The sequence below is a fragment of the Equus quagga genome, chromosome 16 (genome assembly GCF_021613505.1).
Source record: "Equus quagga isolate Etosha38 chromosome 16, UCLA_HA_Equagga_1.0, whole genome shotgun sequence".
Taxonomy (NCBI): domain Eukaryota; kingdom Metazoa; phylum Chordata; class Mammalia; order Perissodactyla; family Equidae; genus Equus; species Equus quagga.
In genome coordinates, this window is record NC_060282.1 from 23,416,768 (window position 1) to 23,442,955 (window position 26,188).

At 40.4% G+C, this 26,188-nt stretch overlaps 1 protein-coding gene across 1 annotated transcript; it reads right to left on the reverse strand.

Annotated features, from left to right (window-relative positions):
- Positions 1 to 14,299: 14,299 nt before the first annotated feature.
- Positions 14,300 to 20,976, reverse strand: UTP23 (UTP23 small subunit processome component). The gene is made up of 3 exons (XM_046641615.1): positions 20,703 to 20,976; positions 16,790 to 16,964; positions 14,300 to 15,862 (listed from the first exon to the last, which is right to left on the reverse strand). Exons 1-3 carry the CDS (start codon positions 20,888 to 20,890, stop codon positions 15,482 to 15,484), a joined length of 744 nt encoding a protein of 247 aa, XP_046497571.1. The 5' UTR covers positions 20,891 to 20,976; the 3' UTR covers positions 14,300 to 15,481.
- Between the last annotated feature and the right edge of the window lie 5,212 nt (positions 20,977 to 26,188).

Below are 26,188 nucleotides of genomic sequence, written 5' to 3' on the forward strand. Positions count from 1 at the left end.
ACCACACCAGCCCAGCCCTGAACTGCCTACCTCTGGACTTTTATATGAAAGAAATCAATTTCTATCTTGAGGTAGATTGAACAACTGCCTATAATTCTTCACCTCTCCCTATATCCACACCCTATCCGTGGCCTCATCATGGGCTTAGTTTACTTCCCAACCTCTGACTTGGGCTGGATTTCTCTATAGGTAGAAACAACAGTGTGCTGGTTCTGAGTCTGGGCCTTACGAGGCCTCCAGCATTTCTGCCTGCTGTTTCATGCCTCTTCCTTTACCGGAAGAATAGCCCTGGTTGGCCTGGCCACACGCCAGCCAGTCCCGGGAGGAAGGAAGCCACCCCAGTCAAACCACAGACCTTCAGTGAGAAGCAGAGTTGCCTCAGCTGCCAGAGCCCAAGAACTATCCAGTTGAGCTCAGCTTAAATCAGCCAAACCACAGCCGACAGTTGTAAAAGATTATTGACTTAAGCCAGGGAGTCTTGGCATGGTTTATTATCTAGGAATACCTAATTAATACACTTGTTCAAGCTACTGTCTTTTTGTCTCCCTATTATTCAGAGCTGAACCAAATCCTACTTAATTCAGATACAAAGAAGGATAGGATCAAGCCCAAGCTGTCCAGGAGCGTGAAATCAAAAATGGGAAAATAGGAGCCAAGTTAATTTAACGAGAAAAGGAAAATCTTTTTTAAAAAGGCTGCTGTAACAACTGGGTATATCTACATAGAAAAAAATGAAATGTGACCTCTAATTCATTGTATACACAAAAAATTAATTTGAGAGGGATCGTAGATATAAACATAAAACCCAGTGTTAAAATTCATTTCTAGGGCCAAGGTGGAGCCACTCCTGCCCAGGGTACCACATCAGCAAACCAAAACTTAGGTAACTTTTGTGTCCTGCTTGACCAGAAATGCAGTGTATCCAGTCAGCCAGTCCCCAGATGCCAAGCCAACTCTGGGCTCCATACTCATTTCCTCATCCCTTCTCACCGCAAACAAGGTTGACTATGTGGCCCCAGCCAATCAGATGTTTCCATTTTTCTCTTCCTTGTTCTTTATTCTTTATCCTATAAAAGCTTTCTGTCTTCCACTCCATTTTACCGTTCTCCAAAAGGAGACTGTCTGCTTCATGAAGTGTTAAATAAAGTTTGCTGGTATCTCCTAAATTGTTCTAATCATTTTTTAACACCAGAAACATAAAGAATAAAAGTTCTATTTCCTAATCTATTTAAACTGCGTGCCCACAGCGTGCCGCTTTAATAAAAATAATTGATACAATTCACTGAATACTTACTATGTGCCAGACACTGAAAAACTCTTTTACATGCGTCGTTTTACTTCAACCTCAAAAACAACGCCGTAACTCCATATCCCCGCCATATTTGTAGGGGGTAGCTGTGTTTTTGCCTAACATTCATTCCCCTTATTTTGCTCACATCACTGGAGTTTCCTCGGAGGACCCAGCTCTCCCTTATACTTACTCCTTGTGGTTTCTCTGGTGCCAACTTCAGACTCTGGTTCCCAGGTCAGACATTTGAAATCCTGGTGACATTCCCAGATTCCTGGTGCTGCCTTCTGTCTTCGTTAGTGTCATGTTTACTCTAGATGCGTGGTTCCTAAATTTTAGCATGCATAAGGGTCACCTGGAGAACTTGTTAAAACAGAGGTCCCGGACTCCACCCCCACTGATTCTCACTAGTGGTTACAGGGTAGGGCTCACCAATTTGCATTTCTAACAAGCTCCCAGCTAATACTGATGCTACTGGTCCTAGGAGGTGGGAGTTTGTTAAAGATATAAATTGTGGGCCCCACCCCAGACCTACTGAATCAGACTCTCTGAGGGAAGACCCAGAAATCTGAGTTTTACTAAAATCTCCAAATGATTCTTATGCAGGCCAAAGTTTGAGATCCACTGTTCCATTAAGTGCTTTTGAACCCTGACTTCATATTAGAATCACTTGAGGAGCTTTTAAAATATTCAAAAGCCCAAGCGCCTGCCTTAGACATTCTCATTTGATTTTCTGAAAGGTCTCATTAGAGACAAATTTGCAGCCAAGGGATGAGCAAAGCTGCTCTGAATCATAAGGTGGTCCTTTGGAAGGAAAATAGGGCCCAGGGAGGTGCCTGCAGAAGTGGGCAATGCGGGGGAGGACAGAGAATGGGGGTAAGGGAACCAACATTTATTGTCTTAGATCATTGAGGAGCCTTCTAAAATATAAGTTTTAATGTCTGCATAGTATTCCATTATAACCTGTGAAGGATTTATTGAACATGTACTAAGTGCCAGGCACCATCTTATTTACAATCCTTAGTAAGCCTATTTACTCTTAAGAAAACGGAGGCTGAGAGGAGCCCCAGTTGATATCACACCTGGGACTGCCTGACTCCTGGACCCAAGGTCTTTCCTACACCAGAGGTTCTCCGTCTGGCCGCATGTTAGAAACGCCTAGGGAACATTAAATTACACAAATGCCTGGACTCCCCGCCAGACTAAAGGAATCTCAATCTTTCAGGTAGGGTTTGGGCATCTGTTCATATTTTTACCATTCCCATGATTCTGATGCACAGTAAGGGCTAAGGGCCACTGTCCCACAGCACTCTGCTTCTCATGCTGATTGTATATAAACTTGCTTCTACCTTCCTTTTCCTTTTTCAACTTTAGCACAGTCATTGTCTTCTCCCTCTTTTGTTACTTCATCAAAGTCACCAAAAAAATCTCCGATGGTCCAGAGTGTGTTTAGCTAGAACATGATAGGGACCCGATACATGCTGATAGGCCATTGCATCCAGGAAGGCTAGAGTACTTTCTCATTGCAGGAGAAATAATGGGGTAGGGTGTTGTCCTCTCAGGATGTCAGAGCAGAGTGTATATCAGTGCCAAGGATAATGACACAGTAGGAAGGACACGGAATCAGACAGTACCTTTAATGTGATCAGATGATGGCTCTCTTACCATCAGCTTTTTTGTGACGATAGAAAGGAAAGACTCAGAGTATCTCTGTCCATCGGGAATTAGCAATGGCCTCTGGAAACAGAGCTTCAGAATTGAAGAGGGGCCGAGTAAGTGGCCTTGCACTATAACCACACTTGTTCTAAAAAACAATGTGTTTTATGGGCAACAGAGTGTATGCACATGCAGCCACACACTGTGTCTCTTTCAACGCCCCCCCTCCATGTACAGATTACCCCCAATCAGAAGAAGGAGTAAAACAGAATGATGAGAAAAGTAACAAATGATTTTTAGAGCCAGATGAAGTTAACAACATTTCAGTTAGAATATATGGTATTTTGCCAACCAAGATATTTCTAAATAATTCTTCCTTTTCACCAAAATGTAAGAATCTTATCTCTAACTGCTGGTTATTTGCAGATGCCAAAGGGGTCAAGGAATAAAGTTTTGAACAACATGTGTGCTGTATTGGCAAGCAGTTAGATGGCCCTATCTTGTCATACATGAAAGAAACAGTGTGATACTGACAGTTATAAGTTAGGAAGGCTAGAGACTCTGTGATACAGCTGATAATCATAGAGTTCATTTCATCCAGGTCCATTCATTCATTTATTCATTCACTCACTCATTCAACATTTATTAAGCACCTAGGTGCCAGAAATGACATCAAGCACTGCTAGAAAACAAGGATGAAATAAAATAAGGTTTTTGAATTTTAACCAAAGAAAAGTCCAGAGACAGCTCTCAGTGTCTAAATGGATTGTTTCAGGAAATCACCATGAGACATAAAAACCCAGAAGCTGTCAGGATTAGGGATGCTCCATACCTGACCAGTTGTCTGCGCTCACCACCATTCTCAGGAGCCGCAAATGTGGACAGTACGTGCAACAACACACACAGGTCTTCTAAACTTCTATGCCATTCCTTGACAGTTTCCTTTCACGCCCTGCTCTTTCGGAATGTGGAGAACTCTATAAGTGCCAGTATGAAGGTTATCATGTCATATAGCTAAACAGCACCGTGCTCGTGTTTCTCACCACGTACAGATTTACATTTATTAATTCAGTTTTGGAGATCTAAATATTTCATTACATAGAGATTATCATTTTCACATTGAGTTGAACAAAACATCATTGTAAAATCATTGTGTAAAGTGATGAGCATGTAGAAGATTTGTCTTTTTAGCATTTCCTACCTGTGGAAAGGTTCAGATAATTTGTAACATTTTGGCAACAAAAGGGAACAGATGGCATCTTTCTGACTGCATCAGAGAGTGGATAGTGAGCATTAGCAAGCTGGCAGAGAGCCACATGGGATGAATTCATAGGAGAAAAAGAAATAAAACATAAGCACCCAAATAGCTTGTTGGTAATTTCTTTTTCCTTTAAGGAAACTGGAAACAATTCATGCATTTTCTTTTCTTCTTTCTAAATACATCTAAAGTGCAGAAGTATATTTTGTTCAATCCACTTGATTACATGACTAATTCACGAATAAGTATGTATTGGATACCCACTGTGTGTATAATACTTTTTTATCTGCTTTATTGAGATATAATTCACATAACACAATTCAGCCATTTAAAGTATACAAATTCAATGAATTAATATATCCACATTGTTGTACATCCAATCACCACAATCAACTTTAGAATTTTTTCATTACCCTGAAAAGCCTATACCCCTTACTCCCCACCGGCCCCCATCTCTCCCAGTCTAAGTGTCCACTCACCTACTTTCTGTCTCTGTAGATTTGCCCATTTTAGACACTTCATATAAATGAAATCATGCAATATATAATCCTTTGTAACTGTTTTCTTTCACTTAGCATAATATTTTCAAGGTTCACCCATGTCGTAGTAGGTATCAGTAATTCATTTGTTTTATTGCCAAATAATATCCTATTGTACGAATATACCAAACTTTGTCCATTCACCAGATAATGGACATTTGGGTTGTCTCCACCTTTTGGTTTTATGAATAATGCTGCTATGAATTTTCGTGCATAAGTTTTGTGTGGACATATGTTTTTATTTATTTTTATTTTTTCACTTTTTATTTTTTTTGAGGAAGATTAGCCCTGAGCTAACTGCTGCCAATCCTCTTCTTTTCACTGAGGAATACTGGCCCTGAGCTAACATCCGTGCCCATCTTCCTCTACTTTATATGTGGGACGCCTGCCACAGCATGGCTTGCCAAGCGGTGCCATGTCCTCACCTGGGATACAAACCAGCGAACCCCAGGCTGACGAGAAGTGGAGCGTGCACACTTAACCGCTGCGCCACCGGGCTTGCCCCTGGACATATGTTTTTATTTCTCTTGGGTATATACGTAGGAGTAGAATGGCTGGATAATATGGTAATTCTATATCTAAGCATTTGAGAAACTTGCAGACTATATTCCAAAGCAGCTGCACCATTTTGCACTCCCACCAGCCATGAATGTGGGTTCCAATTTCTTCACATCCTTGACAACACTTATTTTTTGTCTATTTAATTATAACCATCCTAGTAGGTGTGAAATGGCATCTCATTTCCATTTGTCTTTTCACCTTCACAATAATTTTATTAGGAAGGTTTTGGAGGGGAGAGAAAGACTGTGAGACAGTGTTTTATAATCTTTAAAGATTATCTTACTGCTTAGATGTGATTTTTTCCTGATCCCTCCTCACCTCTCTTTGTAATAGTATCCCATTTTCTTCTCTTTGGTGGACTATCCCTTGTCCAATCTCAGTCTGTATGTTTGAGTGGAGCTGACTGCTTCCCCCCAGCTCCACAATGGACACATGAACCAGGCCTGGCCAGTTAGAACCCTTGCATTACATCAGGGTCTAGTCGGGAGAGAAAAACCACACTAGTTATGTGAACAGAGAGAAGTTAATATAAACAAGTATTAATTAAGTATCAAGTTGTTAATAAGTAACTAAACAGGTAAAAAGAGAACTCTAAGAATCCTGGAGGTAGCAAATGCAGGAAGTAGCTTTTGCCCTTAGAGTAAGGGGAAAAAGGGAACAGCTTAGAATTATTAAATTTAGAAGCCTGGAGATGGAGCCCTGTAGATCTGAAATCTCTAAGGATGTAGGCTCTAATCCACTGGTGTTGACGTTGCTCAGCTCAGAGGAGGGTCTGGTACCCAGACAGATCTCAGGAGAACCATCTCCAGCCAGCTAGTGCTGGTATCTGGGTCTCTGGTTGGGGGAGAAGCATGGAGGCAATAAAGCTGTTTCTGCAAGTGTAAAACTGCTACTGCTGGAGCGAAGACGTGACACTTACAAGACCCGCAAGCTGTGAAGGAGTCCAAAGGAAGCTCACAGGAAGAAACATGTCCTTTCCTCCTTCAGCCTCCTTCTAGGTCCTGCCTCTAGTGTCCCTCACTGGAAGATCCAAGAGAAAGTGGCTGCCACCAGAGAATTGTGGTTTGCAGAGTTCCAGCTCCAGCATCACCATGTAGAGTATAGAAAGGTGGGCTTGGAGCTGGCACAATCCACCATTTTGGCTACTCAGCATCCATATGTACCCTTCTATACATACCTTAACTTTCACACAACAATTGAACAACTCCATTTCACTTAACATGATGCAACTATCCTTCATACAAATAAAAATATTCTCACCCTCTTCACAAAATGCCAAGTCCTAATGGTCATCGTAGCTATTTCTGAGCTATGCTAATCACTCCTCAGTTTCAATCTCAGTCCCATCTGAAATACTGTTACCTAAGGATTAAACATAAAGTTAACCTCAAATAAAAAAAAAATGTATAAAATAATTAGGGAAAGGAGGAGAGAGAAGAAAATAGTATATATGAGTGTATGATTCTATTATATATAATATACATTGTATACATGTATACACAGTGTATATGCACATATATTAATATTATTTATGTTACATACACATTTATACACAGACATAACAAGAAAGGAAGAATATATTCATCCCTGTCAGAGACATAATTTATGTAACTGGTCACACGGCCTAGTTGATATTTTAAACTTCCTTCTTCCACTATTGCATTAGTTATCTATTGCTGCATAACAAATTACTCTAAAACTTAGAGGTTTACAACAAGAACAAACATTTATCTTACACGGTTTCTGTGGGTTGGGAATTCAGGAGTGGCTTAACTGAGCAGTTCTGCCTCCCATGAAATCACGACCAAGATGTTGGCTGGGCTGCAGTCATCACAGACTTGGGGAGAGCTAGAGGATGCATTCCAAGATGGCTCACTCACATTGCAGGTAAAATGATGCTGGTTCTTGGCAGGGGGTGTCCTTTCTTCTCCACAGGGCTACTTAAATAGCTTCACAACATGGAGGCTGGCTTCCCCTCAGAGCAAGCGATCTAAGAGAGAGCAAGATGGAAGCCACCATGTTTTGTATGACCTAGCATCAGAAGTTACACACCATCATTTCCATAGTATTAATGTCATATTGGTCACATGGGTCAGCTCTATCCAGTGTGGGAGAGGACATATGAGCTCATGAATACCGGGAGATGAGAATCTCTGGGCACCTTCTTGGAGGCTGGCTACTGCAACTACTCATTTAAGGTTTCCTTTGACCTCAGCCAGAATCTCCATTTGTTCTTTAATTGGTGAGGTAACACAAACTTTCATTCCTGAAAAGTCTGAATACACAGTAGTTCAGCCCCCTTTATTTGCAGCAGTTTTCCATTAACATTTACTATTGGACATAGAAGTACTAAGAGACATTTTACAGACTCTTCCAGATTCCAGAAATCATCCTCTCATCCTCCTCTCATCCTGCAGCAGCAATGCAATTTGCTCTTGGAAATTAGAATCAATCATTCCAACCGGTAGAGTAACTCCTTTCTTTGCCTGTTGGTTCAGAAGCATAAGAAAGAAACCCCCAAATGACCTGGTGGCAGTCTCACCTGGTAAATCAATGGACTTATTTTTGTGCCTTTGGTAGAAGCATTCCTCCTTTGGGAACTAGATCTCCAAACCAGCAGAGCTCAAAGTTGCTGCGGGAGGAAGCAAACATTCTCTGAGTGTGTTACAAGATGTCATAGTGAGAGGAGCTGAGACTCCCACTTCCCTCCCTTAATTCCTGGGCCCACGTATTCTTGCTATGGGAGAGACACACTTTGTGTTGGCCTCTGATTCAAAGCTTATACTGTATCTTGTAAGAGGTTTCAGGGTGTTGTCTCCAAACTGGCACTGTAAGTAATGATGTAAATAGCAAGACCATTTAATACCACAAATTCCTTGATCAGAAGTAATGTTGGTGGAATACCATTCTGACAAATAAGGCATTTCGTTAAGTGATGCTGGCAGAAACATTATGGGAAAGAAAAGAAAATCCATGTACAGAATGGGCTCTGTTCCACTAATTATAAATCTCTTGTCCATGATGGAAGGGACGCAGTGTAATCAACTTGCCAGCAGGTAGCCGGCTCCTTTCTTCCCCCTCCTCCCCGGGAATGGTGCCATACTAGGGGTTCAGTGTTGGTCTCTGTGTGGCATGTTAGGCACTCAGCAGTAGTGGGAGCAAGGTTAGCTATGTTGTTGAAGCCCATGCGTAGTCTCCATTCCTGCCACCATAACCACTTTGTTCATGGGCCCAGTGAAGAAGCACTCAGTTGGCAGGGAAAGAGGCTGACTGAAATCTATGCATAGTGCCATTTTGTCCACCTAATTATTGAGAGCCTCCTCTACAATGAACAACTATAGACGGACATTCTCATGGGCCCCCAAAATCTTCATACTCAGTGCCCACTCTGAAAGATCCATCCATATGCCTCTTCACCAGACATCCTTCTCACTAATCTTCCAATCCTATACTTTCCAAGTCCCTAACTATCCAGCCAAGCCATTAACAACTGCCCATAAATTAGTGAAGATTTATGATTCTGGACATTTCTTAATCCAAACAAAGTGGACAACTAGATGTATTGCTCAAAGTTCTGCCAAAAGAAGGCTTTCTCTTCACTGCTGTCTTTCTGGGCCACCTACAAGTGGGGCTGTAATGTTTCGCCTATCCATTTTTGGTAGTTAGCTGTATATAATATGGAAACATCTATAAACCAGGCTCAAGTTTTTTCCTTCTCTGTCAACTGATCATAGGAAATTCCCATGAGGCCAGAGGTGTGAGTTGAGGGAGAGGAGGCAATGCAGCAGAGGTTGGTGTCAAAGGAGTATGAGCCACTCACTCATGCGCCCTAGTTGTACATGCTGGATGTGCTATAAGCCTGATCTCTTACATACCATTTCCACTGATACACAGGCCCAACTTCATGACTTAACAGGCAAATAACATCCAGTTAATTATAAAAAGTTCAGGTTGTTTGGTCATCTGATGTTCCACGCCTAGGTCTCTATCAGGACCCAGCAGTAAGCTTGTAGCTCTTTGTCAAAGGATAATAGTTATCTGCAGAAAAGGATATGAATTTTTTCCAAAACTTTCTAGGTGTGTGCCATGGTTCTTATCTTGTACTTGCCAGAGACTCCACACTGCTACATACCCAATACTTGCTTCATCAAGTATCATTGGATCTGATGCCACAAGCAGAAAAACAGCTTGCACTGCAGCCTAGACCTGCTAATGAGCCTGCTCTTCTCTAGTCCCCACACAAAACTCTCAGCCCTATGCTTAGCAATTGGGTCAAAGAAACAAACTAAAATGTGGCATATGTTGCCTCCAAATCTCAAAATGGCCTTCCAAGCTTTTGTGCCCTTTTTTGAGTGACAGGTGTTCGTGGTGCAGCAATATGTCTTTAAGCATTTATTTTCACATGCTCCAGACCACTGGACCCTCAGAAACTTCACTGAGGTGGCAGACGCTGACTTTTCATAGGGTCTATCTCTCACCCTCTGGTTCATGAAGCTTGACTGAGTACTTGCTACTTCCTGCTCATCAGATTCAATTTGCATAATGTCATCAATATAGTGGGCCAGTGTGATGCTGTGTGAAACATCAAGATGATCAAGATCTCTGTAGTCTATAATATGGCTGAGACCAGATGAGCTGCCTTAGCATGAAGCAGGACTGCGAAGGTGTACTATTGACCCTGTCAAGGAAAAGCAAACTGCTTTAGTTTGTCCTAGCAAATTGCTAAAAATTGGGGGAGAAAAAAAGTCCACATCAGTTGCCAGGAGCTGTGTCGATTTGTTCCAGCAATGATATTACATCTGAAAGAGCTGCTGCAAATGAGTCACCCTCTGATTAAGATTAAAATAAGCTACAGTCATGCTTCAAGATCCAACTGCCTTCTGCGCAGACCAAATAGATGAGTTAAACGGAGACGTAATAGTAATCAACACTTCTGCATCATTCAAGTAGTTAATGATGGTAGTTATCTCTATAATTCCTCCAACAAAGTCCTATCCTTTTGGTTTACTATCCTGGTAGGGAGGTGAAGTTCCAACAGCTTCCCCGTGACCCTTCATACCCTAATGACCCTTAGTGCGTACACGAGAGAGCTAAGATGGGGACACAATCGGTTGCCTACTATGTCTTTAACAATTATACATTCCGGAAGTGGGGAAAAAACACAAGGTGGGCTAATGGACCTACTGAGCCTACTGTGAGTTAAACTTGGCCTATAACTCATTTTATCACCTGTCCACCATTAACCCCAACGTTGAATGTTGGACCAGCAGCATTTTGGGTCCCTAGCAATTAGCATTAATTCAGAGCCAGTGTCTAAGTAATCCTCAAAAGATCTGGATATTTCTATTCCCCAGTGCACATTCACTCTAGAAAATGGCCACACGTCCCTTTGGGGAAGGCATAGAGGAAAGTTTGTGGCACTGCTTCAGGGTCCTTCCTCAAAATGACCCAGCCTCCCCTTAAACTAAGGGGAACTAAGCCTGTGAATGGGTTTAGGTCTAGAAACTGGAGGAGAGGTTATGACTCTCCTTTGTGGTAGAACTGACCTTATTTTGATTTATTCAACTAATATGTCTTGATACACGCTACTCCTAGTACGCTCCTTGTCCTTAATATTACAAAGGAAAACCAATGATGTAGTCATTGCTGACGAAAAATGTAACTATAAAAACTACTTCAAGCAGATTAATATCCAACATTATTGATAAACCTTATGTCTTGAAATATTAGCTAATGAAGCCATCTAAAGGTAAAGATTTTTAAACAACTTATCTTTACCATTGTTTACATTTTTTATGTGTATATTTTTTAATGTACAATAGTAAATCTATATAGTTTATACATACAAGTACACACAAAAGTTTTTTTACTGGCAAGGATGTATGATTAAATATTTGTAGGCCATCAATCTAAGATCATATGAGAAATTAGTTCCTAAGCTCAGTCCAGACACCTAATCTTTTGCCTTTATTCCTAATTAGTTCTGGATCTCAAGCTACATAAACATATACACATGGAGTTATATCATTATATTTTTTTTACTTACACCTAAACTAAGAATTCTTAAGAAAATCTATCGTACATTAAATGACATATTTTTAAAACATTTTAAAGAATACAAACTATTCATTCTCCCACCTGTGAAAAACTACTAATTAAACCTGCCAGAGGCCAGTGCAGTGGCGCAGCGGTTAAGTGCGCACATTCAGCTTAGGTGGCCCAGGGTTCGCGGGTTCGGATCCCAGGTGCGGACATGGCACCGCTTGGCAAACCATGCTGTGGTAGCCATCCCACGTATAAAGTAGAGGAAGATGGGCATGGATGTTAGCTCAGGGCCAGTCTTCTTCAGTGAAAAGAGGAGGATTGGCAGCAGATGTTAGCTCAGGGCTGATATTCCTGAAAACAAAACAAAAAAAACCCCAAACCTGTCAGATCACAGCCATCTTGCCTTACTTAGATGCAGAGACATAAAATACAATCTATGAGTAAATAGAAGACAGGAAATCTTTTTACTTCTGAAATGACTTCTAGTTTTAATTTACATACTTGTTGGGGTGAGAAGCGGCTGCAGTGCTTTGAAAACATAGGGAATACAGAATCCTGCCCAAACTCAACTACACTTTATTTTGAAGTGTTCATAAAAGATAGTGGTTTTCAGAAACACTATCAGTCTGGCAAACTTCAAAGAGTTCAAAAGCACATGTATTCCACTTTTATCCCCAACAAAGCTAGTAGCCACCCTTTATAGCAGAGGTTCTCAACACTTTTTTTCCCAAAGCACAAAATGGATTATGATCACATGTGCATACTCTCAAAGACAGGAGATCCTTTGTTATATCTTTTAAAGCAACTTTACTAGGAAGATATATAAATGACTAATCAAAGTTTTAAGCTAACTTTGTAATATATTTTTAATATTTTAATTTAAAAATTACTTTTATAAAAATAGTTGACTTTTGCAGCTATCCAGTTTAGACACTGTTAACAGGCAATTAGATGGCACTGAATAAATATAAATAAGTATTTTGAGTTCCTGGAGCTAATTTCAAAGTGGGGGGTCGGGGAGGGAGGGTCCACACACACAGTGCTCTGACGACAGCTAGGTGTCCTACAATTTGACTTAGTTGTGACACTGTCTACCTGGAGATAGCATCAGAGTCCACAGGTTAAGTGTTCAGTCCTACAAGACTGATCCCTTCCCCCCATTTCAGATGCCAGTCACCAGCCCAGGCTGTTACCTCTGCTTCTGACGGATGGCTACAAATCACTAGTGACTCTCTCCTTGGTTCAATCAATTTGTAAGAATGGCTCACAGAACTTAAAGAAACATTTTACTCACTAGATTACTAGTTTATTATAAAAGGATATAACTCAGTACCAGACAGATGGGAGAGATGCATAGGGCAAGGAATGGAGGAAGAACACAGAACTTCCATGCCCTCTCCAGGTGTGCCACCAACGCAGCAGCTCTCCAAACCCCATCCTTTAGGGTTTTTATGGAGACTTCATTACATACACATGATTGATTAAGTCATTGGCCATTCTCCTGCTCTTCTCCCCTCCCCAGAGACGGGTGGGGGGGAGCACGGACTGAAAGTTCCAACTCTCTAACCACATGGTTGCCTCCAATAACCACCAGGCCTCATGTAGGTGCTTTCCAAAAGTCGCCTACTTAACATGAGACATCTTTAAGCTCTCATCACTTAGGAAATCCCAATGGTTTTGGAGCCGTGAGCCAGGAACTGTGAACAAATACACATTTCTTATTATAAACCACAATATCACAATACGCTTTGTTAAAAAGAGGAAGATCTAAAATTTATGCATTTTTGAAATGAATATCATCAGTGTACATTTCACCTGCTTTAGTTTGTCTACATTTGATTTGGTAATCCTAACTCTTGTCATTACTGACAAATGTTATCTTTCTTCACAGGAACTACGGAACTACGTTCACTATTTTCTAATAGTCATGCACCGCCTAAGGACATTTCAGTCAACAATGAACTGCATATAGGACAGCAGTCTCATAAGCTTAGAATCATTTGCCCAGGTGTACAGTAGGCTGTACCATGTAGGTTTATGTAAGCAAACACTATGACGTTCACACAACAAAATCACCTCATGCCGCCTTTCTCAGAACATATCCCAGTTGTTAAACGATGTATGACTGTACCTTTGCCTTCCTTTTTACAAATATTCCTGTTCAGAATTTAAAACAGATTAATGAAATGACAATCCAAACACTAGCCTGGCTTGCCAGATAACACAGCCTGTATTCCCAGTGTAGGTAAAGCTATAATTCCACTTTCCACCAAAAGAGCATCTCTGAATTCAACTGAGAATGACATTTCTGTAGGAATATTTGAATTGTCTCAAATTTAAGAAAAGTCATTTATTTTAGCCATTAATAAGAATTTGTTCATGACATACTTCATACCTGATCATGATACTCTAACATAACAGGTTAAGAACCACTGCTCCAAGGTGTCACAGGCAGCTCAGCCAGGAACTACTCATCAGATTAACAACGTTATACTTTAACCTTACAGTGCAAAAATACTGTAATTTTGGCCTGATGATTAAAACAGGGAAGGTACTGAAAAAGATGTTTGATTATTCAATTTCTAATTTACCCACTTTTTAAACACTTTACTTTTTAAATAGCACATTGACATTAGTTACACACTTTTTAAATAACAGATTCATAGCCAACCTTGGACTATTATTTTGGAATTTTTTGTGTGAGGAAGATTGGCCCCGAGGCAACACCTATTGCCAATCTTCCTCTTTTTGCTTCAGTAGGATTATTCCTGAGCTAACCTCTATACCAATCTTCCTCTATTTTCTAAGTGGGACGCTGCCACAGAATGGCTTGATGAGCAGTGTGTAGGTCTGAGCCCAGGATCCAAACCCATGAACCATGCACTGCCAAAGCTGAGCACGTGAACTTAACTGCTATGCCACCAGGCCAGCCCCCTATTTTGGAATTTTTGATATTAAAGTTAACAGCTACGTTTGAAAAAAAACCATCCTCTCTTTTGGACAAGTGGAACTCAAAACAAGTGAAGGAATTTTTTTTTCCTAGGACCTTATAAACAATTAAGAGGTTCTCCAGGGAAAGAGAGAAATTATTTTCAACCAAGAATTCTTTATCTTGCCAGATTATCAGCGCAACAAATATTAAGGTAGACACACTGGCTGGGCCTCGAAAAATGGACTTCATCCACACTCTATGCTTCACCACAGCAAAAGAGAAAAACAAGAAAGTAAAACAAAGACTCTAGGAAACAGAAGTGACAAAGGAGATCTGTGGATAAGCACAAGAAGCGCCTGGGTAATAGCTGAGCAACACGCTCAGCAGAAAACCTTTCCACACTGGAGGATGGAAGGCTCTAGGAAAAGTATCTCCAGGGGTAAGAAATGACCTGATACCATCATATGGAAAATTATATTATGAGGCTCTTTACAGAGTTACTGGAGAACGTGACAAGATCAAGTCAGACACTAAAAGAAAAAGAGACCATTATTAACTTCCAGAATAACAAAGAAGTCGTATAAGAAATAAATTCAATCATATCATGTTACTGAGTTCAGTGGTTAACAAAATTTATAGTCAAAGTAACAAAGATACTAAATTTGGGATGTATAAAGACTGATATATTAAAAATGAGGGAATAATACAAGCAAGTGAAACCTCCATTCTTTCCGGTATTAAGTCAATAAATAATGGATGGATCAAAAGGTAGCAGCATATTCATATTATCTGAAAACATAAAGGTAAATTCTACAACTACTACATGAATTGAAAGAGGAAGTTTCTGCTGTGAATGTGAAAGAGGGACTACCTCTTTTTTGTTACAAGCCTTTGGGAACTATTAGATTTTTTTAACTATTTGCATTTAATAGGGGGTGATAGGCTGCAGTGAGAAAAAGACAACAGTTTTACATTGAGAACCACCTCCAAAATCACTGAGTAAGAAAACTGAACACTGTCACATCTAAACCCATCCACTCTGTTCTGGTTTTTGTGTTTTACAAATAATTTTAGGCAAAGGCTTCTGGGTCAATATTTATTTACAAAAATAAGTTTAGTCTTTTATCCTCAATACTTCCACAGCTTTAAAAAAAAACTTATTTTCTACATTTGAATGTCTTTAAAAGTATTTGAAGGATTCATTATCCTTCTGCATTCTGCTTTACAGAAAGTACTTTTGAGGTAGATCTGTTCCGGATTCTTTTTCTTTTTCTTTTCTTTTCAGAGGCAGATGACTTGGTATCCTGTGCTTTCTTCTTTTTCTTCAAACAGCTAAGAGGATTGGGGCCACTTATTTTCTTGCGCTTTTTTCTTCTCCGTTCAGGGTTTTTCACTAGCCCCTGTTCCTCTTTGAGTTGCCTGATACTCTCTTGCTCATGCACCGAGACAAGCTGGCCTGACTCTACAGCTTTAACAAAGGCAATTGTTTTGGGAGAAGGTTTGTCCAAGACTATAGTGTTCTGAATAATAAACATGAGAGGAACTCCAGGCTTTTTCTTTACTTTCATAGACAAATTCTGATCCTATTAAAAAGAAAAACAGAATTATTTAGTTCAAATATGTCAATTAAATTGAGATGACAAATAAGTTTCTAAGAACTTAAAGAGGGTTATATTAAAAATAAAAGAGATCACAGGTTTTGTTTTTCAAATCAGTAGTCTCACTAATGGGAGTATATTTTATGATACAGAAAGGAAGAGCAACATAAAAACTGAGCACAAACTGTTAAGAGTGAACTGGATTTATCAATATTCTAGGACCATAAATTACAAACTAATGCAAAGGTAAATATGTTAGGTGATGTCCCTTGTTTCTACTCCAAGATATGCTTCAAAAAGGCTCAAGAATGCTCACAGAGACTGAAGGAATAGAAATAAAGTAGAAATTAGCTGACTCAAGATTCTAGATTCAGCTTTGCCTCTAAATATGTAATTTTAATTCTGAAAGCATATTTTAGAAAATCTGCATGTATGTGAACTTCTTCATTAATATCAACCCCGAGTCTCTCTTCTCCTGCCCGTCAGTGTTGTTAAAAGCCTGAAACTGTTCCATTGTGGTGGTACAGTCTCAAAATATGACACATGACTTTTTGAGAAACAGTATAAAATTCAAGAACATGAAAAAAGATTTTGAAGACAATGTAAAATCTTTGCTCTACTTATCTTCCCTTCCAGAACCCTAAATCATCACATCTCTATGTCAATTTCTTCTTTTAAAAAAGGAAACTTTAGTAATTAAGAAGAAAATCAATATGCTTAAAGGGTTCTCTTCTCAAGTTCTCTAACGAAAACTGCTTTCATTGACAGCAAATTACGCTAAAAGTTTGTATTTTAAAAAGTCAAAACACTTTAACAAACCACTTCCACTAATTTTTTCTGATTCTAAATAGCTCCATATGAGTCATAATTAGAAATGATTAAAATTGACTCTGGTTTTAAAAGTACTATCACCTGTGATGCCACAAAATAATGATGAGGATTTCCCTCTTCAACCATGGAAAGCAGACATTCTGATCCACTCACTCCATTCTTCAAATGGGAACAATTCCGAATCTGGCATTTTTGTGCAATCAGTTTTGCCCCATACAAGTCCTTTCCCAATGTTTCTAACTCTTTTAACACACACCTGAAAAAAAAAAACTGTTATTAGCAGCTCACAATTATAATAGATACATATCAGTTATTCAGACAAAGCAAGTATTAAAAACAATACTCAATTTTTTTTAACTAAAACTATACCATTACCATCTGCATTTGTCATATGATAGCCGCAAATCAGAGTACCCACTTCACTCTTAAAACACCTTGAAAATGCATACACACCAAGTAGAAAGAACAATAACAGTCAAAATTTACTGAGTGCTTCCGTGCTAGCCAGTATACTAACTGCTCTTTACAAAAACTCTCGCTTAATCTCAAAACAGCTCTATGAAATTAGGCTGCTTACTTTCAAATTAGCCTGATTTCAGAGCATTCATTTTGAGAGATTTCAAGTCATGTGCCCAAATTCAAATTAGTAAGTGGTAGAGCTGAAAGGTGATTCCAACAAGTCTGACAGGAGAGGCCTTGCCAACCACAGTGCTGTAGATGCTTCTGCTTCAAGGACACATTGGTACACCTTCGAAACACTTTCAGTTCAGAAAAGTAAAAATTCTCATCAGCTTGTTTAAAAGCAAGTAGAACTTCCTTCCGGTCTTCACTTTCATATTAACATAAGTCAATGGTTTTCAAAGTGTCATCCATAAACTACCCATATCAGAATGACATAGTGACATTAAGTTGTATTAATTTCTAGCTCCTTTCTCATCTCAAAATCTGCACTTCCAGTGGAGGAGTCAAACATTAGCATTTTAATAAGCTCCCCAGGTACTTCTTCCATCACACACACAAAAAAAGAGAGAGAACTAGTGAGTCAAAGATTTCTTCTTGGGGCCAGCCCAGTGGCGCAGTGGTTAGGTTCGCATGTTCTGATTCTCGGCGGCCCAGGGTTCGATGGTTCAGATCTCAGGTGCGGACATCGCACCGCTTGTCAAGCCATACTGTGGCAGGCATCCCACATAATAAAGTAGAGGAAGATGGGCATGGATGTTAGCTCAGGGCCAGACTTCCTCAGCAAAAAGAGGAGGATTGCAGCAGATGTTAGCTCAGGGCTAATCTTGCTCAAAAAAAAAAAAGATTTCTTCAAACCTAGCCAGCCCTTGACAGATTCTACCTTGCCTGACCCCCTTTATCACCCCATTAATTTTTGGTTTTTTAAGAAAAGAGATTTGCTTTCTAGTCATCAGTTTTTTGTTGTTTTGTTTTTTGAGGAAGATTAGCCCTGAGCTAACATCTGCCACCAATCCTCCTGTTTGCTGAGGAAGACTGGCCCTGAGCTAAGATCTGTGCCCATCTTCCTCTACTTTATATGTAGAACGCCTGCCACGACATGGCTTGACAAGCGGTGTGTAGGTCTACACCAGGATCTGAATCAGCAAACTCTATTTTGAGTTTCAGGCCCAAATTGCAACTATGTATTGAATATTTCCTATGGCTGACCTGGCATCAGCTTTTCAAATTCACCATGTCTAAAATCAAACTATTTTCCTGCCTCCAAACTTCTCCTTCAGGGCTTGCTATTTTTGTGAACTTATTATTATCTTCTCAGACACCCTTGGTAGAAATGAGAAATCTCATTTGACCCTTTCTTCCTCACTCTTAGCCCCATCCCATCTGCTCTTGTCCTGTATCAGCTGTTGGTTCCATCTCAGTAACGTCTCTTTGTAGAACTCTTTGTAGGTTCTGCCTCTGCCCTCCCAGGGTCGGGCTCCCATTATTTCTTGACTAGACAACCACAAAATGGGTTTGCCTGTCTTCACTCTCTTGCTTCTCCAACTTACCCCTCACATGGCTGCAGTTATCTTTTCTGAAAGATAGTTATCAGGTCTGATAGTATTCCACACTCTACTTCCTCAAATTAAACTCCAAAATTTCTTCAATCCTGAATATGAGTAAACCCTCTAGATCTAACTACTAGTGGCAGCAAATACATTCTAAAGAAAAACAAGTGATCTGACTTCTTAAAAACATAGATACCAGATTTAAAAAAAGGGGGACGAGAATTGTTATAAGGACTTGAGACATACAAATCAAATGCAATTTATGTACCTGGTTTGAATTCTAACTTTTAAAAAGACTTCTTTATCTCTTCATGACACACACGAAGAATCGACAGAATATGCTTTAAAATAAACCATCAGTAAGGTGTAGGGGGGTAAGGACAAATAAGATTGGCCATATCGATAATTGCAAAAGCTGGGTGATAGACATTTCAGTATAATAGTCTATTTTTCTGTATGTTATGAAATATTCCGGAAGTTAAAATAAATTCTTTAGGAAAAAGTGCTGTAGAATATAATTTCATGCAGTACTTCTCAACTTTTTAATATCATAGCACTATATTCAAAACGTTAATATTTTAGTGGGACACAGGGATAAATGGACAAGCTGGTTGTAGCCAGAAGCAACCAACTCGGGGACATAGGACTATCCAAGGACTCGTCTGGCAGCCCTGAAGACTAAGGGAATCAAAATTTGGGGGTCTCTACAATCCATCTGAGGACTGCTTGAGAAGTTCTGAATGGGGAAAGCTACTCATGGAGTAGTGTTATGTGAGAAAAGCAGGCCATTAACATAACATGCACCGTAAGAGCCCATTCTTTTGTGTGTGAACAGGATGGATGATCTAGCACATTTTAATAGTGGCTACCCACTGGTGTGGTCTTACGGGTCATTTTAACTTTCTCTTTTCACTTTTTTAAAGTAAATACTCTACAATGAAAAAAAACCTCCTAAGTTTCTTAATAGTAGTTCTTCACGATCTAGCCTCAATTTACCTCCTTTCCGGTTACATTTCCAATTATACTCTGTATGTACTCTAATCTTTCTCAGGCACTTCACAGCTCCGTTCAAGAGTTCCTTACGACAAGGAATGTCACTTCTCTCTTTTCTGTCACTCAAAAGAGTCCTCCCCTTCAGAACTGAACCGTGACTGGGCTCACACGTTATCTCCTCCATGAAACCTTCACGCCTCCATCCTCCCGCCCTCCCGTCCCCACAAGGTTCCATTCTAAGTGTTCCCGCGCTGAAGCAATGGGGAAACTTTAGACCTGGAGTCAAAACACACAGATTGGAGGTTGACACAGGCACTTTCTTGGCCATGAACACGGCTGGGAGTCTGTCCTGTTCACCAACTTATCCTTAGTGGCTACAGCGGTGCTTGGCATGTGGCTGGTGATAAAGACAGTTGAATAAACAAACGACCTCGGGCAAAGTTCTTAATCTCAAGTCCTGACATCCTTCTGGGAATCGAAGATGTCATCTCACAGGGCAGTTGTGAAACGTGTATGTTTTTAATTTAAACTAAGAAAAGTTATACAAATAACAGCAACCATTTAAAGGGGGTGGGTTTTGGATACCAATATAATGCTCTACATACATTATACGCCATTTGATCCTTACCACAACCTTATAAGTTGTTATGGACTCTCTTAGATGAGAAAGTCAAGGCTCAGAGAGGTTAAATAACTTGCCCCAAATCACAGAGCTGGTAGGACTGGGACCAAGACTCGAAGTCATGGCGGACTACAACGCATGCGGTCTTCTTCGCCAGGCTAACGACACGTGAACCTTTTTAGGGCATTGTACTTTCTGTCTGCATTGTGGACACTCCCCTGATCTCCTGAGTGCCATCACTTAACTGTCAAACCCCTCGTGGGCCGGGCCCCTCGTGGGCGCCCAATGGAGGCCCGTGGGCAGCGGCCTCGCCTCGGCCACACCCGCCGGACACTCCGCGCGCCTCCCGGCCCTCCCCCCCGGGACCCACCTGGTGGTGCACAGCTGTGTCTCCCCCATGAGGTAGCGGGGCAGCTGCTCCCGGAGCTGGATGCGGCCCCGCAGGGCCGCCTGACAGAAGGTGCCGTCCAGCAGGATCTGGTACGGCTCGCGGACGCCGAAATTGTTGCGGAAGAAGCCGAGATTCTTCTTGGCGTGTTTCTGCCTCGTGATCTTCATGCCTGGCTTACCCGGACCGAGGCCACGGGAGCAACGAAGGGGCAACAAACGCCTCCCGCTCCACCTGCTATTGGCAATGCCGGCTTCCCCCGGAAGTGAAGCACCTTTGGCCCCGGAAGCAAACGCCCCTATCTTCCGGGCCTGTCCGCTATTTACGTCATGCCCAGGCGAGCGCGCGCTTCACGTACAGTGCCCGCGCTTGAAGGGGCGCGCTCTTAGGGGCGGAGCCTGCCTCTAGGCAGGAAGAGCTCTGGGCGCGCGATTTCACGCAGGGGCGCGCATGCGCAGTCGTGGGCCAGAGTAAAACAAAACGGGCGCGCTGGATTTAGCGCGTTTCTCGGGCAGCCTCTCCAAGATTGGCGCTATAATGATCAATGGTAACCGTGAGCCTTAATATGTTCCAGGCGCTGTTTTAAGTAATTTGCCCCGTATTATTTCCTTTCCTATTTATAATTCCCAAGTGAGGGACGGAAAGGGACCAAAGTATACTGGACAACAGACTCGGCAGCTTTGTACTGGTTGCCTTTCTGTAAAGAAGTTAAACACGTTTTTACTAAGGGCATGTGGGTCTTTAGCGTCAGAGCTATCACTAGAACCCAGGTCGCCTGCCTAAAGTTCAAATGTTCTTGCTACCCACCCATAGGAACTACACTCATTTGGGAGCCAAATGTCAGGGTAGAGGATCCCACTGTTTTACATCTCCTCCCCGTAAGGTCATCCTAAATGATTCACACGGAGTGTTTTGTAAGGAACTCCCAAGAGCTTCGTTTTCTAAGTATCAGAATCCCAAAACTGGAGTCCTAGTTCTGCCCCTAAACCAAGCTGTTTGACCGTGAGCGATTTCCCAGGAAAGCTGAGTTCAGCTTCCTCACTGTCAAGCTGGTTGGCAAGACTAGATTATTTTAAGAACGCTTTTTATGTCGATAGTCTCTGAGGTAGGAAGACTACATACTGGGCTAGTAACAAAGCTGACTGAAAGTTTAGAAATTACTTGGTCAACTTGATTAATGAAAAGAGTGAATCAGAAAATTTTGGGGTTCCCAGCAGCTAATTGCCAAGTATCCACTTCAATTCAAGGCAAAATAATCAAACAATGGGGAGTTTGGGATTTTGCATTTTTGTCCTGGCCTGGAATTGGTCCCAGATCTAGTTTTGGCTAAAGATTGAGAGAAAGAACCAATACAGAAAAGTGATTTACAAAGTGATTGAGATGTATTAATTGCATCTGTGGTTTTATTAGAAAATATAGGCTTTTGGAATTGGAACTAAAATCTTCTGTAATGTTAGCCCTGTCCTGGTTCCCAGCACAACATCCCTTAGATGGCTGCTTTCATTTAACTGAGAATAGATTTAGGGAATTGGAAGCCATGAGGAGTTATTGTAGGATTGGATTCATGGTTCTTGAATGTAATTGCTCACTGCTTTCCAGTTTGAATTGTCTCTTCATGCCTGTGTGCCAACCCGTTACTCCAGCTATACTCCCATCACGAAGAAATTATACCACCCCAGCCTTGCAAACCAGTACAAACATTTTAAAAAATAGGCACATTTCACTACTAGGAAAAATGTGGTGCAAGTCTAGGGATTTGAGTCATATTCTAGTGGGGTTTTTTTAATTTACTAAACTACGTCATGATTCTTTTCAAGCTTTATATATATGACAGTGGTATTTGCACACCTGGCCCTTATTTTGCAAACATTAACAGTCTATAACGGTGATTATTAAGGTTAAACAAGTTTTCTATTACAGCAGTGTTTCTCAAAACATCATCCTGGGACATGCAGAAAAAGCTCTTAGTGTGCTTGTTTAAAATACCCATTTCTGATTCAGAACAAGTATTGAAGGAGAGGGATGCTATTCAGAGAGGAAATGACATTTATTACAATCTCCCCAAATCATTATTATGCATGTTAGTGTTCCTGAAGAGCCATTTGCAGTAAAGCATCATTGTTTATTGAATGCGATATTTTTAATAAGTGGTCCATGGAATACTTTTTGGCCTGATGCCAAATGACTAGTATCAGAAAATCAATATTTGGCCACAACCAAGGGGGAAGCAAAATATTGCCATTATTGGATGAACTATTTGGATATGCTTAAATCTGAAATTTTACTTTGAAAATTATTATAATATCATTATTAAAAGTTTTAATAGTCATTGAAAATTTTTTTGACCTTCTAATGCAGGAACAATGATGTCTTGCCATTGCTAGCCGCTAGCTTTTTTCTCCGGTTACTGCACTGGACATTTTCCATGCCAAATAGACATTCACCTGAGGTAGGTAGGGCATTAATTTATTTTTCTTTATTTTTCACACTCTTCATATTCTTTATTATGTCTGGATCAAATATAATTTATAATGTGATATTGTTGTACATGATTTTGAAGTTTTTTTCTTCATGAAATTTTGATGAAGCCAAGTTGACGTGAGAATGATTTATTCTTGCAAGGTGTGACTAATTCCCAAACAAGACATTCTCATGAAAGATTCATGGTCTAAATAGAATTAAACAAGTAAACATTAAATACAGTTCATAAAGGTTATTTTGTTTAATTTCATAAATGCTAGTATACCAGATAATTCTTCCAAGATATCTATGGTGATATTCTTCTGCTTTATATCCATGTTTAAATATTTATAAACATTAGTTAACATTCATTACCTTAAAAAGAATACAATGTTCTTCCTAACATTATCTAGCTAACATACTCTCTATATAAATAATTGCCTTAAATAAATCATTTAAAACAACTTAGGTAAACTGCTTCGTATTGAGGACCTATTAAGTTCTTCACCAAGATCCCTGGGGATAGACTCAGTTCTGTACTAGCTTGCTGTGAATTTTCATATAAGCATAAGGTGTTAGGAAGGTTGGATCTAGAGGCTGCCGCATTTTTTAAAAAAATTTTTATGTTTTTCAAATTGCAAAAATAACACATGCCTGGTGTATCAAGTGGAACAATGGAACAACACAAAGATATTCGCGCCCTCTCTCCTTGCCCAGATAACACATTAACCACCTCCTGTGTATCCTTCTGCAATTTTCCATATTCATATACTTATATATCATTTGCATACATATATGCATACATATGTAGAGATTTTTGTCACTATGTTACTCAAAAATGGAATCATATATTTTTTTGTAAAGATTGGCACCTGAGGGGCTGGCCCCGTGGCCGAGTGGTTAAGTTCGCGCGCTCCGCTGCAGGCGGCCCAGTGTTTCGTTGGTTCGAATCCTGGGCGCGGACATGGCACTGCTCATCAGACCACGCTGAGGCAGCGTCCCACATGCCACAACTAGAAGGACCCACAGCGAAGAATATACAACTATGTACCGGGGGGATTTGGGGAGAAAAAGGAAAAAATAAAATCTTTAAAAAAAAAAAAGATTGGCACCTGAGCTAACAACTGTGGCCAATCTTTTTTTTTTTTTTTCTGCTTTATCTCCCCAAATCCCCCCTGGTACATAGTTGTATATCCTAGTTGCAGGTCCTTCCAGTTGTGGCATATGGGACGCCACCTCAACGTGGCCTGAGGAGCGGTGCCATGTCTGCGCCCAGGATCCGAACCAGCGAAACCCTGGGCCGCCGCAGCGGAGCGCGCGAACTTAACCACTCTGCCACGGGGCCGGCCCCTGGAATCATATTTTATCACTTTTATACATTTTGCTTTTCTCACTCAACAATCCTTAGGGAAATCCTCCTCACACACACACACACAAACCCCCCCCCCCCCCCCCCGAGTCGATTGGCATAGCTCTCATTCATTGTTTTTGATGGTTGTATGAAATTTCCCACAAAATCATCACGTGTAACATAATAGATGTGGCACAGACTGTGAATTGCCGTCCAATATGTCTTCCCTTCTTTCTGGTAATGCAGTCTTGATTTTATTCTAGAGGGTAATGTGCCAGAGAAGATAATCTGTTTTCCAGTCTTCTGGGCAGTTAAGTCTCGTCATGTGATTAAGTTCTAGCCCAGGATATGGAAGTATAAGTACGACAAGGGATTTCTGGGAAGGCGGCTTAAAGGATGCTGACTTAGCTTGGTAATGGGCACTTTTGTTTTTTCCCACTCCTTCCTTTCTACTCCCTGAAATTTGGATGTGATTTATGGAACAGTAGCAGCCCATTGTAGACCATGAGGTACCCTTGTAGATGGAGGCTATGTGCTAAGCTGGCAAAGCAGATAGGAAGAGTCTGGGTCATTTGTAACTGTGCAATTACCTTTCCAAATCTAGACTTTCTACCTTTGGATTTGTTTTACGTGAAAAGAAAAATAAACTTCTATGTTGGTTTTAAAAAATATTATTTTAAGTTTCTTGTCATTTTTTTGAGAGTTTCTTTTTTTACAGTACTATTAGGTTTGCAACAAAATTGAAAGGAAGGTACAGAGATTCCCCATATATCCCCTGCCTCCACACATCCATAGCCTTCCCCATTATCAACATCCCTCACCAGAATGGTACTTTTTTTTTTTAGCAAGAATGAACGTACATTGATACATTAAGTTTTTTATATGCAGCCAAACCTGATCCCAACTGATAGAGTAAGTGAAAACTACCTGCCAGAATTAGAGACTTTTTTGTGGACAGATGTCTTTGATGAAACTTTGATGTTGGTTAGTGTTTGCCAATACAATTGCCCTTTCTTTGAACAGGTTCAAAATCCTAGTTTACAAGTTTTCCGTAAAAGGTAGAGTCCTTTTTCAAAGTAAAATAAACTGAATCCTTTTTACATGCTATAGAAGCCATCTTGACATTTGTTTCTTTTGAAAGTATAAACAATTTGATTTGAACTGGGTCTGTTAATGGCATGTATCTGCTATTGAGAAAAGTTAGTTAAACATGAAGAACCCCAGCTGCTTGGGCAAGAAACATAAAGGAAATGTTAGTGTCACCCAGTAGTCAGTTAAAGACAGTAAGCGGGATTTCTGTCTGTTGGCCCAGCTAGTACCAGCCAGCTCTTCCTCCTGGGTAAATGACCAAGGAGAAACCATCTCTTAGAAAGTTTCAAAGGATTTCTGTTTGTCAAGGAAATTTCTAAACCAGACAGTAATCAGGAAGTGTCCATCATTAGTTGTCAGATGGCTGTAAAATTAGACTAGCAAATTTGCTTGCTAAAATAGTTTATGCAAATGAAATCATACAGAGAACAAATACTGCCATGTGAGATAAGCCGAAAGGAACTCAGTATGTCACTGTAATAGATCAAAATAGTGCTCTCCAGTGGGATTTTACTACACAATGTTTAATGGTATTAATTGAAGTGGTAAAAACAAAAACTGGTAGAGA